This window comes from Aotus nancymaae, unplaced genomic scaffold (assembly GCF_030222135.1).
Source record: "Aotus nancymaae isolate 86718 unplaced genomic scaffold, 86718_ANA_hifiasm-v0.15.2.pri h1tg000049l, whole genome shotgun sequence".
NCBI lineage: Eukaryota > Metazoa > Chordata > Mammalia > Primates > Aotidae > Aotus > Aotus nancymaae.
Window position 1 is genome coordinate 4,531,512 of NW_026988463.1, and position 18,548 is coordinate 4,550,059.

Consider the following 18,548-nt stretch of genomic DNA (forward strand, 5'->3'; position numbering starts at 1 on the left):
CCAGGGAAACCGAGCCATCCAGACAAAGCCCACCAGAGAGCCTTCCAGAGCTTCCCTCTGCCTTTGTTCATATTGAAAACAGGAGTTGGCCATGCACAGTGGCTCACACCTATAATCAATCCCAGCATTTTGGGAGGCCAAGGCTGGTGGATCACCTGAGGTTAGGAGTTTGAGGTCAGCCTGGCCAACATGATGAAACTCCATCTGTACTAAAAATACAAAAAATTAGCCAGGCATGGTGGCAGGTGACTGTAATCCCAGCTACTCAGGAGGCTGAGGCAGTAGAATCACTTGAACCTGGGAGGTGGATGTTGCAATGAACTGAGATTGTGCCGTTGCACTCCAGCCTGGGCAACAAGAGCAAAACTTCATCTCAAAAAAAGAAAGAAAGGTAGGAAGGAAGGAAAGAGGGAGGGAAGGAAGGCAGGAAGGCAGGCCAGCAGGCAAGAGGGAGGGAGGGAGGGAGGGAAGGGAGGAAAGGAAGGAAGGAAGGAAGGAAGACAGGTGTCACATCAACTCCCATTTTCAGCATCTGAGGATTATTAACACTCTGTTGTGTAAACGTAAAAATCACTCATCAGGCCAGGCGCAGTGGCTCACGCCTACAATCCCAGCACTTTGGGAGGCTGAGGCAGGCAGATCACGATGTCAATAGATCAAGACCATCCTGGCCAAAATGGTGAAACCCCATCTCTACTAAAAATACAATAATTAGCTGTGCATGGTGGCATGCACCTGTAATCGCAGCTACTCAGGAGGCTGAGGCAGGAGAATCTCTTGAACCTGGAAGGTGGAGGTTGCAGTGAGCAGAGATTGCACCACTGCACTCCAGCCTGGTCGACAGAGCAAGATTCCGTTTCCAAAAAAAAAAATAATCACACATCAGCTGTGCATGGGGTGGCTAATGCCTGTAATCCTAGCACTTTGGGAAGCCGAAGTGATAGGATCACTTGAGGCTAGGAGTTTGAGAACAGCCTGGGAAGTATAGAAAGATCAGATCTCTCTGGGCACAGTGGCGCGTGCCTGTAGTTCCAGCTACTTGGGAGGCTGAGGCTGGAGGATTGCTCGAGTCCAGGACTTCTGGGCTGTAGTGCACTATGCCGGTCGGGTGTCCGCACTAAGTTTGGCATCAATATAGTGACCTCCCAGGAGCGGGGGACCACCAGGTTGCCTAAGGAGGGGTGAACCAGCCCAGGTTGGAAATGGAGCAGGTCAAAACTCCCGTGCTGATCAGTAGTGGGAACGCGCCTGTGAATAGCCACTGCACTCCAGCCTGGGCAACATAGTGAGACCCCATCTCTAAAAAAAAAAAAAAAAGAAGAAGAAACATCAGATCTCTATAAAACATAAAAAAATTAGCTGGGCATGGTGGAACACACCTGTACTCCCAGCCACTCAGGAGGCTGAGGTGGGAGGATCCCTTGAACCCAGTAGGTCGAGGCTGCAGTGAGCTATGATTCCACCACTGCATTCCAATCTGGGCAACCTAGAGCAAGATCCTATCTCAAAAACAAAAAATAATAATAATAGTAAAATCACACATCAACTTCCTGTTACGGGAAAACCTTGGGTTTGATGTCAAGATTGCATTTAAGCCAAGGCTCAAAGTCCAGAGTCCCAAACTAGAAGCAACAGACCCAAGGGGTCCATCTCCCAGCTTTGCCTTCCTCCATCCCAGCAGCCTTGCCTCCCTGAACTCCCTGTCTCTCTAGAAAGCTGACAGGAGCGCCCTGGCAGGCAAGGCAAGCCGAGCTGACCTGGAGACTGTAGCACTGGAGCTGAACAAGATGATTCAGGACATGCTCTTCAAGGTCACAATCCATGAGGATGACTGGAAGAAGGCTGTAGAGCAGCTCAGCAAGGACATGAACACCAAGGTGAGTGCCCCTGTGTGGATTTTCATTTGCTTCCTAACACATTAACCCAGAATTTAGCAGCTGCAAACAACAAATGCTTCCAGTTTAGGAGGAGCAAGAATTTGGGAGTGAGGTCAGGCATGGTGGCTCACGCCTGTAATCCCAGAATTTTGGGAGGCCAAGGCAGGCGGATCACCTGAGGTCAGGAGTTCAAGACCAGCCTGACCAACATGGAGAAACCCTGTCCCTACTAAAAATGCAAAAATAGCTGGGCGTGGTGGCATATGCTGTAATCCCTACTTGGGAGGCTGCTGTAATCCCTACTTGGGAGGCTGCTATTCAGGAGGCTGAGGCAGGAGACTTGAACCTGGGATCAACACAAGAGAATTGCTTTAACCTCTGCATGCCTGTAATCCCTACTCAGGAGGCAGCTACTCAGGAGGCTGAAGCAGTAGAGTCACTTGAACCCAGGAGGCAGAGGTTGCAGTGAGCCAAGATTGAGCCATTGCATCCAACCTGAGCAAGAAGAACAAAACTCCATCTCAAAAAAAAAAAAAACAAAACTTTTGTGAGTGACCTAGCAGCTTAGCTGGGTGGCTCAGGGTCTCCCATGAAATTGCAGTCAAGATGTCATCCAGGGTTGGTCTCACCTGAAGGCTCAAATGAGGCTAGATGAGTCAATTCAAAGAAGATTCCCTCATGTGGCTGTTGGTAACACTCCTCAGTTCCTCATCCCATGGACTCCGCCTTAGGACCCCTTGAGTGACCTCATGTCATGGCAGCTGACCTCCCTAGAGCAAATGATCCAAGAGAGGAAGAAAGAAGCTACAATGTCTTTTTTTTTTTTTTTTTTTTTTTTGAGACAGGGTCTCACTCTGGGCACCTGCCCTATACATAGTCAATAAGTGAATAGATTCCCATTTCACAGAGAAGAACACTGAGCCTCAGAGAGGTTATTATACTCCCCTCAGGGAACGCTGCTGCTCATAGTGGAGCTGGGACTCAAACCCAGAGCTGCTTCATTTTAAACCTACTCTAACCTCTTTGGGCCATACTAGCCACCTCAATTGCAACAACCCTGTAACACTGTCTTTGGACCAAATGTTTTGTCTACTACACTGTGTTAATTGAGGTAGGGGCTATGACTTCTCTAGACATTTCCCCGGGTCTGACACATCACTGGCAGTGTAAATAATGAACGAATAAATGAATGACTGCCATGGTCCCTCAGAGACTCCCCTCCTCAACTCCACATCCCTGCGCTTACCCAGCCAGGATAGTGGCGTAGTTAGCCCCCAGGACGGTCCCCAACCATACCTCTTAGTATTCACACAATTGTGTAACCCCCTCCCATGTTGAATGGGTCCAGCTTGTATAATCAACAAGATATTACAGAGATGATGGGGGTGACCGCCTTCCATCATAAAAGACATTGCAGGCCAGGCATGGTGGCTCACGTCCGTAATCCCAGCACTTTGGGAGGCTGAGGCAGGCAGATCACAAGGTCAAGAGATCGAGACCATCCTGGCCAACATGGTGAAACCCAGTCTCTACTAAAAATACAAAAATTAGCTGGGCATGGTGGCGCATGCCTCCTAGCTACTCATGAGGCTGAGGCAGGAGAATCTCTTGAACCTGGGAGGCGGAGGTGGCAGCAAGCTGAGGTCGCATCACTTGCACTCTAGGCTGGCGACAGAGCGAGACTATGTCTCAAAGCAAAAAAAAAAAAAAAGACTTTGCATCCAGGTGTGGTGTCTCACATCTGTAATCCCGGTATTTTGGGAGTCCAAAGCAGCTGGCAGATCACTTTAGCCCAAGAGTTCAAGTCCAGCCTGAGCAACATGGTAGATCTCTGTCCCTAAGGGAAGAAAAAAATTAGCCAGTTGTGGTGGCACACACCCGCAGTTCCAACTACTCAGGAAGCTGAGGTGAGAGAATACCTGAACCTGGGAGGTTGAGACTGTGGCGAACCAAAATCGTGCCACTGTACTCCAGCCTGGGCAACAGGAGCACCCTGACAGGCACTCAGAGTGAGACCCTATCTCAAAAAAAAAAAAAAAAAAGAAAGAGGTCTCAAGATACCCAAACACAACACATGAAGAAGTTTTACTTGTTTCCTGGTTTAATTGAACCAAGTCTGCCAATGGGCTGGAGATGACATCCAAGTCAAGAATTGTTGCTAATTGCATTAAACATGATAATGGCATTGTGGTTCTGTAATAAAAAGTTATCACACTCAAATATTTATAAGTGAAATGTCACCATTTCTGTAACTTAAAAAAAAATACTCCATCGGGTGGTGCAGTGACTCACACCTGTAATCCCAGCATTTTGGGAGGTCAAGATTGGAGGATCACTTGAGCCCAGGGGTTTGAGACCAGTCCTGGCAACATAGCAAGACTCCATCTCTACTTTTAAAAAAATTATTTTTGGGCCAAGTGTGGTGGCTCAAGCCTGTAGTCCCAGCACTTTGGGAGGCCAAGGCAGGCGGATCATGAGTTCAAAACCAGCCAGGCCAACATGGTGAAACCCCGTCTCTACTAAAAATACAAAAATTAGCCGGGCATGGTAGTGGGCACCTGTAATCCCAGTTACTCAGGAGGCTGAGGCAGGAGAATCGCATGAACCCAGGAGGCAGAGGTTGCAGTGAGCCGAGACCGCACCATTGCACTCCAGCCTGGGAGACAGAGCAAGACACTGTCTCAAAAAAAAAAAAAAAAAAAAAAAAAAAACAACCAGGTTCGGTGGCTCACACCTGTAATCCCGGCACTTTTGGAGGCCAAGGCAGGTGGATCACAAGGTCAGGAGTTCAAGACCAGCCTGGCCAAGACATGAATCCTCTTCTCTACTAAAAAAAAAAAAAAAAAAATTAGCTGGGCGTGGTGGCACGCGCCTGTAGTCTCAGCTACTCTGGAGGCTAATGCAGAAGAATTGCCTGAACCTGGGAGGTGAAGGTTACAGTGAGCAAAGATTGTGCCACTGTACACTGGCCTGAGCGACCAAGTAAGACTCCATCTCAAAAAATATATATATATTTTTCCCCAGGCACAGTGGCTTACATCTGTAATCCCAATATTTTTGGAGGCCGAGGTGGGTTGATCACTTGAGGTCAGGAGATCGAGGCCAGCCTGATCAACATGGTGAAACCCCGTCTCTACTAAAAATACAAAAAAATTAGCCAGGCATGATGGCACGCACCTGTAATCCCAGCTATGCTGGAGGCTGAGGCAGGAGAATCACTTGAACTCGGGAGACAGAGGTTGCAATAAGCCAAGATCAGGCCATCGCCCTCCCGCCTGGGCAACAAGAGTGAAACTCCATCTCAAAAATAAATTAATAAAATAAAAATAAATAAAATTGACTGTGATGGTTGCACAACTCGGTGAATATACTAAATGTCATAAACTTGCCCCCTTTACATACACTCTCAATAAATATGTGTTGAGCGTGTGAATATCAGGTACAGTGGGGCCACTGGGAGAAAGGTTTCTGAGACCTCCCAGCCTGCATTTGAACTTGGTTTGATTTGATCTCTTGGAGACAGTAGCTGATGGTGTTTTTTGCTTTGGCCACTGGGAAGCTCACCTTGCAGCTTCCCTCTACCCATAGCATCTAGTAGGGGTCTGAGCCTATGCCAGAACTGGGTCATGTTCCCTTTCCTGGACTTCCTATTTTAGTTGAATTTTGTTATACTCTGTAACTTCCGAGGTTGCTGCAGCCCCTCTTCTGGAAGCGGGCAGGGTGTGAATTCATTGACTATTCTTTCTTTTCTTCCCCTTGGCTGTCGGCAGCTAGTCCACAGTGATCTGGATCCCTTGAAGAAAGAAATGGAAGAGGTCTGGAAAATAGTCCGGAAGCTGCTGATTGAGGGCTTAAGATTGGATCCTGACAGTGCTGCCGGCTTTAGGAAGTGAGGGCCTGCCCTGAGCCCCTCCTAGTAGGGGTACTGCTGCCCAGGCTGTGGGGGACACAGGAGGGGAATCCCGGGGGCTCTGGGAGGAAAGATTCCACACTTGTGGATGAGGGAACGGTAGCTGGGCTGTGGCTGAGAGCACAGAGGAGGGAACTCTGGCCTGAGTTGGCAGAGGGGGCTCCAGCCCTATTCCCACCAATGGGGAAACAGAGGCTCAGACAGGGAGGGGGACCTGGGCAGATCTGGGATCCCTGACCCCAATCCAGACAGTGCTCCAGGCAGAAGAACCAAATATTTGTGGGGCTCCTGTCCTCAGACCACCCCACACAGTTTGTTTTTGTTGTTATTTTTGAGATGGAGTTTCTCTCTTGTTGCCCAGGCTGGAGTGCAATGGCACCATCTTGGCTCACTGCAACCTCTGCCTTCCGGGTTCAAGCAATTCTCCTGCCTCAGCCTCCCAAGTAGCTGGGATTACAGGTTTACACTACCACGCCTGGCTAATTCTTTGTATTTAGTAGAGACGGGTTTCACCACATTGGTCAGGCTACTCTGGAACTCCTGACCTCAGGTGATCTGCCTGCCTTGGCCTCCCAAAGTGCTGAGATTACAGCTGTGAGCCACTGTGCCCGGCCCACACCCCTCACACAGTTCTAAAGGCCATCCCTTAGACTGTAATATCCCTTAGACTTAAACTCATATCTGTAATCCCAGCACTTTGGGAGGTTGAGGCGGGCAGATCACCTGAGGTCGGGAGGTTGAGACCAGCCTAGCCAACGTGGTGAAACCCTGTCTCTATTAAAAATACAAGAAAAAATAGCTGGGTGTGGGGGCACACAACTGTAGTCCTAGCTACTCGGAAGGCTGAGGCACAATTGCTTGAACCCGGGGGGTGGAGGTTGCAGTGAGCTGAGATCGCACCATTGCACTCCAGCCTGGGTTACAAAGAAAGACTCTGTCTCAAAAAAAAAAAAAAAAAAAAAAAAGACCATCCCTTGTGTTTGGGGTGGCAGAGAAACCACAGGGGTGGTTGGGAACCTCAGGGCCTGTGGGGCTGAGCTGGGCCAGGTGCTGGCAGGAGGGGTGCAGCCCTGGGGCCCCAGCTAGCTGCAGCATCCGGCACATAGCCTGGGCCCAGCAGGGGCAGCAGCTGATGACTGTGTACCTTTCAGGAAGCTGTTCAAGCGCGTCAAGTGCATATCCTGTGACCGGCCCGTGGAGATGATGACTGGCCCGTGAGTACCGCCGCCCAGATTGCCCTGGCCCTTGGGCCTTGTGGGGTGGATAGATGTCCGCCCCATGCACGTCCACATGCACCGTTCCATGCGCACTGTGTCTACACATCGATGTACAGCGTTCTCCAGTCAAGTCCATATACATCCACGTGCACCATTCTGTACACACCAGTGTCTACACATCCACATACCCTGTTCTGCACCGTCAAGTTCAGGCACGTCCATGTACACTGTTCTGTATGTGTCATGTGTTTCCACATTCATATACAGGCTTCCCCAGCCTTCCAGATGGCTATTCTACAGCCATCAAAAATATTCAAATATGCAGCCTTGTATGGTGGTGCCTACCTGTAGTCCCAGCTACTCAGGAGGCTGATGGGGGAGGATGGCTTCAGCCAAGAAGTTCGATGCTGGAGTGAGCTAGGATTGTGCCACTGCATTCCAGCCTGAGTGACAATGAGATCATATATATATATATATATATATATATATATATATATATGACTGGGCATGGTGGCTCATGCCTATAATCCCAACACTTTGGGAGGCTGAGGGGAGTGGATCACCTAAGGTCAGGAGTTCAAGACCAGCCTGGCCAATATGGTGAAATGCTGTCTCTACTAAAAATGCAAAAATTAGCCAGGCATGATGGCATGCGCCTGTAATCCCAGCCACTTGGGAGGCTGAGGCAGGACAATTGCTTGAACCCAGGAGGTGGAAGTTGCAGTGAGCCGAGATAATGCCACTGCACTCCAGCCTGGGTGACAGCGAGAGACCCTATCTTGAAAAATAAATAAATAAATAAAAAATATCTATATAAAAAACAGTTTCTATTGGTCGGGTGCAGTGGCTCATGCCTGTAATCCCAGCACTTTGGGAGGCCGAGGTGGGTGGATCATGAGGTGAGGAGTTCAAGACAAGCCTGACCAACACGGTGAAACCCCGTCTTTACTAAAGATACAAAAAATTAGCCAGGCATGGTGGCAGGCGCTTGTAATCACAGGTATTGGAGAGGCAGAGGCAGAGAATTGCTTGAACCTGGTAGGCAGATGTTGCAGTGAGCCGAGATTGCACCCCTGCACTCCAGCCTGGGTGACAGAGTCTGACTCCATCTCAAAAAAACAAAACAAAACTAAACTAAAACCAGTTTATATCCCAGCTACTCTGGATACTGAGGCAGGAGAATCACGTGAACCTGGGAGGTGGAGGTTGCCTTGAGCCGAGATTATGCCACTGCACTCCAATCTGGTGACAGAAAAAACTTCATCTCATAAAAATAAAAAGATAAAACAGTTCTAGCTCCCCAGGAAGGCTATTATGTTTACTTTATTTATATTTCTTTATTAAGGCAAATTACACATGACATAAAATTAATTATTTTAAAACAAGCAGTTAGGGGCATTTGGTACATTCACAGAGGGTACAGGCATCACCACTCTCTGCTGCTGTGGCATTTTCAGTCCCTCAAAAGGAAACTTCAACTCATGAAGCGGTGTCTCCCTGTCCTTCCTGCCCCCAGCCCCTGGCAACCACCAATCTGTATCCTGTTTCTAAGATTTATCTTATTCTGTTTTTTACTTTTGTTATTATTATTATTACTATTTGAGACTAGGTCTCCCTCTGTCACCCAAGCTGGAGTACAGTGGCACAATCACGGCTCACTGCAGTTGCAAATCAGGTGATCCTCCCTCAGCTTCCCAAGTACCTGGGATTACAGGCATGCACCACCACACCCAGCTAATTTTTGTATTTTTAGTAGAGATGGGATTTCTCCATGTTGCCAAGGCTGATCTTGAACTCCTGACCTCAAGTGATCCGTTCGCCTCAGCCTCCCGAAGTTCTGGGGATTAATGGTGTATGCCACTGTGCCCGGCCTGGTTTTTACTTTTGGAAATAGAACAATTGTTTTTTGTGTCTTACTGTGATGATCAGAGCTCCTGAGAGGCCTCTTGGGGTGGGGGTGGGGGGCCTTCTACTTCTGTGCTGTGGACGCTTCTAGCATTTGAGGTTGGCAACCTGAGTCTGCACCTCCTTCCTCCCTCTGGGAAGGCTTCCTGGAGGGGTGGGAGCCAAGCCCTCTTTGCTGGCTTGGCGCGGCTCGCACAGCCCCTGCAGAGCCCTTGTCCTCCTACAGACACCTGATCACCATCCGCAAAGCACACCTGCTGTCCCGGCTGCGGCCAGCCAGCACCAACAGCTATGAGTACTTGCAGAGGCAACAGATGAGGTGAGCAGGGTGGATGCCCCGCATGGAGGCCACTCCGAAGCCTGGGAACACTGTTCCTGCAAAGACACATCCTCCAGGCCCAAGGACCAAAGATTGTTTCAGACATGGCCAGCCCTTCACAAGAGGGGCACTCTGAGAGGTGGCTGGGGCAGCAGACAAGGCCCACAAGATGACCATGGAGGGAGGAACTGACATATTTCCTGGGTATCTATTGTGGGCCAAGAACTGTAAGAGGGTTTCTTACTGAAATTCCATAACCTGCTGTGAGCTAGGATTCCTATGCCCGTGTCCCTGTTTCTTAGTGGAGGAAATCGGTGATGATGGGAGATCCTTGGGGATATACTGCTGTGCCCAGTAGGCACCTTTTGAGTCCTCACAGTTGCCCTCTGAGCTGTATCCTATTACTATCCCATGTCACAAATGAAGAAACTGAGGCTCAGAGAACTTCAGTGATCTGCCCAAGGTCACTGCTAGCAAGTGGCGGGGTTGACATCTAAGCCCTCAGGTTTCCACCACACCCAGCTGGCTCCCTGGGTCCCAGCCCGACCCCTCAACCTCCTGACATCCCACAGCTCTGTGGGTTTTCCTGGCCTCCATCACTGCTGTGGGGACATCTGGCCAGGTGGGGGAAGAGCCGGTGAATAGTCACTACAGCCATGGGAAGAGGAGGGAGGTGGGGACGGGCCTGCACCCTCCTTCCCTGGCTCCTTGAGATCAAGAGATTAGAAGGGCGAGCTCTTCAGGCCAGGGGTCCAAAGGGAAATGGCTGGGGCTGGGAAAATGCAGGACTCACTTCAATTCCTCTGCCCCACTGAGTGCATCCGTATCCACCCGCCAAGCCCCAGGCCTGCCTGGTTGTGCCACCTAAACGCAAGCTGAAAGAAATGCTGGTCTTCCCTCAATGCTGGCCAGGCCCTTGGGGTCCATCCTGGGGAGCTCTGGGATGCAGGGTCTCCAGGTCGCTGCTGACCCACCGCCGTGCCCCAGGGAACAGCAGCGGCTGCAGTTCCAGGACCTCGGTATCCAGGAGGATTTTCAGCAGGACTGGGGTGATGGCCCCCAAAATGACACCAGCTTCAAGTACAAGTCCTGCAACCTGTCAACGCTTTATCCCTATGGGGATCCCCACGTGATCGACTATGACAGTGTGAGTCTGGCCAGGGCCTCCTTCCCAGAGGGTGGACATCAGCACACCCCAGCCCGAGGTGTGGGACCAGGCCCCGGGCAGTGGGCAACCCCAGTGGAGGCTGCGCTCTGTCTTCTGGGCCTCTGCATGCACTAAAGTTGGGGGGCAGACCGGATGGGAGCTCCCTGACCTTGGCTCTGGGGCATCCAACAGGTCGAGGTGGACATCCTCGGTGTGGATGGGATCCTGTACAAAGGCCGCATGAATAGCCAGAGGAGGGCTCAGGCCTCGGCCATCACAAAGGAGCTGGCAGGTGAGGGGGCGTCGGGCTCCTTGGGGTACCCCTGCCTGGGGCCCTGATTCTGCTGGACAAGGTGAGAGGGCTCAGGTGGGGCCCAGAGTCAGCACTGTCCTTGACCGGGGAGCCCTCACACTATCAGTCACAAAACTTGGGTCACAGCAGGCACCCAGGAGACCTGGTCTTTGCAATGGGGGAAGGAGACTGCAGGAGGGAGGATCTGCTGTCCCGGAGATCAACAGCTGACCCAAGGGAGGGCCGTGGCCACAGGACCATGGCCTTTGATGAAGGACAATGGGCTAGAAAGGGTGCTAGGCTGGTGCCAAAGGAAACCAGGGAGGAGGGACTGGACAGCTGCCCTGAAGCCCTTGAAGAGGGACTAGGAGTTAATTGGAACTGGATGAAGGGTGAGAGGAGAGTGGTCCCTGTGGCAGGATGGTAGGTGCAAGGGCCCTGTAGTGGGTGGAAGCCAGACACAGGCAGGAACTCGGGATACCAAGTCTCCCTGGAGGGCGGAGACTGTGATGGAGCAGTGGGGTGACAAGGAGGAGCCTTGGATCAGACCACAGAGACTGTGTTGATATCACAGGCAAGGGTTGGGCCAGCAGGAGACCCAGACATGTGCACATCCCGAATCAGTCGTTGTGGTCACTGCAGTGCTGTGGCCTGGCTCTGGCCGGCTCCTGCTGGGACCCAAAGACTCTGTAGTCCATTACTAGATTTGAAGGAGAAAAGAGGAGCCTTCTTTCCCCTTGGGGAAGAGGAGTTCTAAATTTTGCCCCTAGGTGGGAGTCATGCACTGTCCCATCGGGAGTGGTCCTGGAGTCACAAGTTGGCTGGGGGCTGAACTCCACCTGCAGAAATTCTTTTTGTTTGTTTGTTTTTTGAGATGAAGTCTCACTCTGTTGCCCAGGCTGGAGTGCAGTGGCGTGATCTCAGCTCACTGCATCCTCCACCTCCCAGGCTCATGAGATTCTCCTACCTCAGCCTTCCAAGCAGCTGGGATTACAGTTCCCCACCATTATGTCTGGCTAACTTTTTTTTTTTTTTTTTTTGAGATGGAGTCTTGCTGTTTCGCCAGGTTGGAGTGCAGTGGCACAATCTTGGCTTACTACAATCTCCATCTCCTGGATTCAAGCGATTCCCTTCCCTCAGCCTCCTGAGTAGCGCAGGCACATGCCACCACGCCCATCTAATTTTTTGTATTTTCACCATGGCCAGGATGGTCTCGATATCCTGACCTCATGATCCGCCAGCCTCAGTCTCCCAGAGTGCTAGGATCACATGTGTGAGCCACCATGCCCAGCCAATTTTTTGTATTTTTACTAGAGATAGGGTTTCACCATCTCTAGGCTGGTCTCTAACTCCTGACCTCAAGTGATCCACCCGCCTTGGCCTCCCAAAGTGCTAGGAGCACAGGTATGAGCTACCGCGCCCAGCCCACTCGCAGAAATTCTTTCTCCCCAACACTGTGCCTCTATTGACTCGAGGACTAAACACCAGATGTGGAAGAAAGGAGGGTGGACTGTTTCATCTACATGCTGGGCAAAGGAGGAGGCATGCTGCATTAGTCTCCTGGGGCTGCCAAGACAAATTACAAGCTGGGTGGCTTAAAATAGCTGAAGTTCCAGCCTGTAGTCCCAGCTACTTGGGAGGCTGAGGCAGGAGAATCACTTGAGCCCAGGAATTTGAGGCTGCAGTGAGCCATGATCTCACCACTGCACTCCAGCCTGGGTGACAGAGCCAGACCCCGTCTAAAAAAAACCAGAACAGAACAAAAGCAAGCAAAAACGACGCCAACAACAACAAAATACAGCTAGAGTTGATCCTCCCGCTGTTCTGGAGGCTGGAAATCCTAAATCAAGGGGTCAGCAGGGCTGTGCTCCCTCCAAAGGCTTGTGGGGAGGGTCCCTCCCTGCCTCTTCCAGCTTCTGGGGCCGCTGGCACTCCCTGACACACTCTGTCCCCATGTGGTCTTCTCTTCTGTGTGTCCTCTCCTCTGTCCCCCATAAGGACGTTTGTCTTTGGATTTGTGCCCAATCTAACCCAGGATGATCTCATCTCAAGATCCTTAACCTAATTATACCTGCAAAGACCTTTTTCCAAATAAGGTTACATTCACAGCTTCTACGAGATGTATCTTTTTGGGGAGCACCATTCAAGACACCCTGTTTCCAGGGGGACCGGACACGGTCTCAAACCCTGCATTATCCTGGGTAGGGCGATGTGGCTTCTCCTGGTGAGGACTGGCCGTTCCAGCCCCTGCCTCCTGCCTGGTATTTGCTGGGAGGGCTCAGGCTGGGCGTCAGGGATCACCAGGCAGGATCACAACAGTGGCTAATATTTAATATTCCATGAGCCCTGACTTTGTGCCAGGCCCTCTCCCACCTCCTCCACCCTGCAACAACCTGCCAAGGAGTTTCACAAATGATCAGCTGAGGGCTGCTTGCTGGGGGCCAGGGCAGATGTAGTGTACATCTGATACACACAGTCCTGTCCCCGCTCATCCACTGACCTCCCCAAGGGTTGGTACCCTGGGCAGGGTGGGGGCTTTCCTCCATGGCTCATTCATTCCCAAGACCCACACAGCAAACCAGGACTTGAATCATGATAGTATCAACTGCTTTATCTTTTTTTTTTTTTTGAGACAGAGTTTCGCTCTTGTTGCCCAGGCTGGAGTGCAGTAGCGTGATCTCGGTTCACTGCAGCCTCTACCTCCCAGGTTCAGGCGATTCTCCTACCTCAGCCTCCTGAGTAGCTGAGACTACTGGCACACACCACCATGCCCAGCTAATTTTATTTTTGTAGTAGGGATGGGGTTTCACCATGTTGGCCCTGCTGGTCTTGAACTCCTGACCTCACCTCAAGTGATCCGTGTGCCTCGGCCTCCCAAAGTGGGATTACAAGTGTGAGCCACTGCGCCTGGCTCTCAGTGGCTTTATCTTGCTTGGAGGTGACAAAATCTGATAGTACAGATGCTCCTCAACTGACGATGGGGCTGTGTCCTGATAAACTCAGAGCACCCAGGCTGGAGTGCAATGGCACAATCTCGGCTCACCACAACCTTCACCTACTGGGTGCAAGCGATTCTCCTGTCTCAGTCCCTGAGTAGCTGGATTACAGGCATGCGCCACCATGCCCCGCAATTTTTATATTTTTAGTAGAGATAGGGTTTTGCCATGTTGGTCAGGCTGGTCTCAAACTCCTGACCTCAGGTGATCTGCCCACCTTGACCTACCAAAGTGCTGGGATTACAGGTGTGAGCCACTGCACCTGTTCTCATGTAACTTATTGACTACTGTATATTACATTGAAACAGTAATGGATTTTTACCATCTTAAAGCTGAAAAGTGGTAAGTTAAGTCATCATAAATTAGGACCCTTCTGTATTAGAAATCAGTTGGAAACCTGTCTGTGGCTAGATCTTGATCAGTTTGCTGTTGTCACTCACTTATCTCCCTAAAAGAACTTTCTAACTCAAAACAGACTCAAAGCCAGGTACAGTGGTTCACGCCTGTAATCCCAGCACTTTGGGAAGCTGAAGCTGGAGGATCACTTGAGCTCAGAAGTTCAAGACCAACCTGGGCAACATGGTGAAACCCCACCTTTACAAAAAATACAAAAATTAGGCAGGGCAAGGTGGCTTACGCCTATAATCTGAGCACTTGGGGAGGGCAAGGTGGGCAGATCACAAGGTCAAGAGATTGAGACCATCTTGGCCAACATGGTTAAACCCCGTCACTACTAAAAATACAAAAATTAGCTAGGTGTGGTGGTACATGCCTGTAGTCTCAGCTACTTGGCTGAGGCAGGAAATCACTTGAACCCAGGAGGCAGAGGTTGCAGTATGCCAAGATCATGCCAGTGCACTCCAGCCTGGTAACAGAGCAAGACTTCATCTCAAAAAAATAAAATAAAATTAGCTGGACATGGTGAGGTGCCCTGTAGTCCCAGCTACTTAGGGGGGTGAGATGGGAGGATCACTTAAGCCCAAGAGGTCCAGGCTGCAGTAAGCCAAGATTGTACCACTGCAATGCAGCCTGGGTAAACGAATGAGACTTTGTCTCAATAAAAAGAAACAGTCCAGGTGCAGTGGCTCACACTTGTAATCCCAGCATGTTGGGAGGCCGAGGCAGGTGGATCACAAGGTTAGGAGTTCTAGACCAGCCTGTCCAATATGGTGAAACCTCATCTCTACTAAAAATACAAAAATTAGCCAGGCATGGTGGTGCATGCCTGTAGTCCCAGCTACTTGGGAGGCTGAGGCAGGAGAATCACTTGAGCCCAGGAGGTGGAGGATGCAGTGAGCCAAGATCATGCCACTGCACTCCAGCTTGGGCGACAGAGTAAGACTCAGACTCAAAAAATAAAAAAAAAAAACAAACCCACCACCACCACCACCACCACCAACAAAAAGCAGAAAGAAAGAAATGTCCAGAATAGAAAAATCTGTAGACAGAAGGAAAACTGGTGATTTTCCAGGGGCTGGGGTTTGGGGTGGGGGAAGTGAGAGTGACTGCTTTATGGGGACAGGGCCCCTTTTGGGGTGATGGGAATGTTTCAGAAGAAGGTATCAGTGGTGTACAATGCTGTCTGTGTCCTAAATGCCTCTGCATTGTGCACTTTAAAACACATTTTTTTTAACATGGAGTTAAGCTCTTGTGGCCCAGGCTGGAGTGCGATGGCGCCATCTCAGCTCACTGCAACCTCCGCCTCCTGGGTTCAAGCGATTCTCCTGCCTCAGACTCCCGAGTAGCTGGGATTAATTACAGGCATGCATCACCACACCCGGCTAATTTTGTATTTTTAGTAGAGATGGGATTTCTCCATGTTGGTCAGGCTGGTCTCAAACTCCTGACCTCGGGTGATCCGCCTGCCTCAGCCTTCCAAAGTGCTGGGATTACAGGCATGAGCCACCGTACCTGGCTGAATTGTGCACTTTAAACTGGTTAATTTTACCTAACATAGATTTTACTTCAAATAATGCAAAAAAAAAAAAAAAAAAGGTAAAGGACAGGAAGATGGGGGTGGGGCATTTGGGTGCTCTGGACCCCAGCGGGACAGCTAAACCATAAATAGCCGCACTGGCAGCTCACCTATGTCTTACTGTGCTGAAATCAAGTTGCACTCCTTGGCCTAGAGTTACTTTCTTTTTTTTTTCTCTTTGAGATTGAGTCTCGCTCTGTTGCCTAGGCTGGAGTGCAATGGTACACACTCAGCTCTCCGCAACCTCCGCCTCCCAGGTTCAAGGGATTCTCCTGCCTCAGCCTCCTGAGTAGCTAGGATTACAGGTGTGTGGCATCATGCCCAGCTAATTTTTGTATTTTTAGTAGAGATGAGGTTTCACCGTGTTGGTCAGGCTGGTGTTGAACTCCTGACCTCGTGATCCGCCCGCGTCAGCCTCCCAAAGTGCTGGGATTACAGATGAGCCACCACGCCTGGCAGAGTTACTTTCAAAGAGGCTTCTTTTCTATCTTATCCTTGAGCTGCTCTCTACTCAAGAAGGCAAGGAAGTCTGGGCACAATGGTTCACACCTATAATCTCAGCACTTTGGGAGGTCAAGATGGGAAGATTGCTTGAGCCCAGGAGTTCAAGACTAGCCTGGGCAACATAGTGAGACCTCTTCCCTAAGAAAATTTTAGAAAATTAACCAGGAGTGGTGGCACACGCCTGTAGTCCCTGCTACTCAGGTGGCTGAAGCAGGAGGATTTCTTGAGCCCAGGAGTTTGAGGCTGCAGTGCCTTCCAGCTTGGGCGGCAGAGTGAGACCCTGCCTCAAGAGAAAAAAAGGGCAAGGAGGGAGGAACATTGTCCCATAAAGGAATAGACTGGGGGCCTGGGAAACGGGGCTGGTCCCAGCAGAGGGAGAAGCTTGGCTGGTGCTGGGATTGGCCTGACACAGGTCCAGGGGCTACTCACTTCCATCCCTTCTTCTTTTCTTTTCTGCTAAGCTGTGAAGGCTCCGTGTCCCCCGTCACAAAGCCTGTATGACCGCGTGCACTCCAGCTCCCTATTTGGTGCCATCTGCCCCCATGAATACCTGGCCCCCAGCCCGGGCTCAGCTGTGATTCTGGAAGGGTCTCTGGTCCCTCCTTGTCTCACCCCATCCCCCACACACTGCCTGGGCTCTCCTGTCCACCTCCTCCACCTCCTGCCTGCTCTGCCTGCCCATTGCACTTCAGATATGCTTCTTGGCCCTGGTGCCATCCCCAGTGCCCAGGCCAGGCATCTGTCCCCAGCGTCCACCCAGCTGCAGGGGAGTACAAGGGAACCGAGGTTGGAAGGAGCTGAGCTCCTCTGGTTTGAATCAGCATGTGCCAGGCATCTGAGGGCACTTTACAGTTTACAAGGCAGTTTCTCCCTTGACTCATCTGAACCTCATCCCAACTCCTGTGAGGTAGGCACTGTTCTCCCATTTCACAGAGGAGGGAGTGGAGGTTCAGTCACCTTGAGCTGTGGCCCAAGGTCACAGAGCTGGTGAGTGGGGAGCTGAGCCCAGATCTGTGGACTCCAAGCTCCATGTTCTCTCCCGGGGCTCTGCTCCACTCAAGCAAACATTTGTGGTGTCATTTATCTTGGGTTACCCGCTCAGGACATTGAGGGTGCCCGGGGCCTAGGCGAGGTATGGCACCCAGCCGGCCATGGTCTATATAGCGCTTCTAGTCCTAGGCTTCTCCTTAGTGGGTATGGCCCTATCAGGCTAGTGTCTCCCAAGAAGGTTTTTGGCACAAATCTCGGGTTTCTCCTGCCCCTCTCAGCCCTGCACCCCCACACCAGTGCCCGCTCATCTGCCTCAGGCCCTCACCCAACGATGCCAGCTCAGCCACCTTCCCTGCCACCTCTGCCGCTGCTGCCACCACTGATTCCACCCCTGAGGGAACCCCAGCAGGCCCCAGGGCCCACCAGACTCTCAAGAGCTCTACATTTCGAGTCCCGAGTCAGCAGGAAGCCCCCCGAGGAGCCCGCCAACCTGTAAGCCCCACCCCCTGTGCCCCCCACCACCAGGTCCCCTCCTTGTCCTCGGCTGAGACCCAGGGCCTTGAGCCTGGCCCAGAAAGGGTGCTGGGGTCCTGGGTATAGGGAAGGGACCTGTGTAGGGGACCCCCACGTTGACCCAGTGGCTGTTTTATCCTGTGCATATAAATACAAACGACACAGTGCATGTTCTTATTCTACATTGCCATACAAACACAGAAGCCAACCGAATTCCTTGATCCATTTTCAATATAACTCCAAGTGGTTTTAAAAACACTTCCTTTTTAGTTCCTGAATGATTTCATTAGAATCAGTTCCAATTACTGTGGATTTCATTTGGTGGCCATTATTTCCAAGACCAGTTTCCCCACAGGAACCAGACTGGGCTGTGAACATTCTTTTGCTTTCATGTTATTTCTACCAGTAACTAATTATGAATTGGATTTTTTTTTTCAAAATCTGATTGTTTATATTAGCCTCTTGGCTGATCCATGAGGAAGCTGGTGCAGCACCCATGGGATATTCCGGGGTGGCCATTCCATCCAGGACTGGGTGCCGCTGGCCTGTTTCAAGTCTTTCTGGTTCTGTGCTTACCACCCATGTGTTTGGTGGGAAAAGAGCCAACTGTGAGGTCACACCATCTCGCTGTGGCAATTCAGGGACTGGCCTTGGCATGCAGAATAGAGGCCCCCCCCCAGGCCCCGATACCCTGTGATGCTTCTGGCATCATTTCTTCCCCTTCTGACGGTTTGCCTGTCTCTCCCTTCAGTTTCCTCCCTTTCAATCCCTCTCCCTCTTCCCTTTCTCACCCCTAGTGCTGTCCAGCTTTGCCCTCTCCTTCTGTACTATTGACGGTTCTAGCCCATCGCAGAGACTAAAACAATGTCCCTATGCAGGGTGAAGCTTGACCCCCCTGCATGG

The 18,548-nt window shown here is 50.9% G+C and overlaps 1 protein-coding gene across 1 annotated transcript in view; it reads left to right on the forward strand.

Moving 5' to 3' along the window:
- CUNH16orf96 (chromosome unknown C16orf96 homolog) overlaps nt 1–17,628 on the forward strand; it is a 48,639-nt gene extending 31,011 nt beyond the window's left edge. The window contains exons 9-16 of the mRNA XM_064362746.1: nt 1,713–1,877; nt 5,648–5,766; nt 6,939–7,001; nt 9,136–9,228; nt 10,216–10,375; nt 10,568–10,667; nt 16,604–16,684; nt 17,411–17,628. Of these exons, the coding sequence (XP_064218816.1) occupies nt 1,713–1,877; nt 5,648–5,766; nt 6,939–7,001; nt 9,136–9,228; nt 10,216–10,375; nt 10,568–10,667; nt 16,604–16,684; nt 17,411–17,628 (999 nt within the window). The remainder of the gene's footprint in view (nt 1–1,712; nt 1,878–5,647; nt 5,767–6,938; nt 7,002–9,135; nt 9,229–10,215; nt 10,376–10,567; nt 10,668–16,603; nt 16,685–17,410) is intronic.
- The last annotated feature ends 920 nt before the right edge of the window (nt 17,629–18,548 follow it).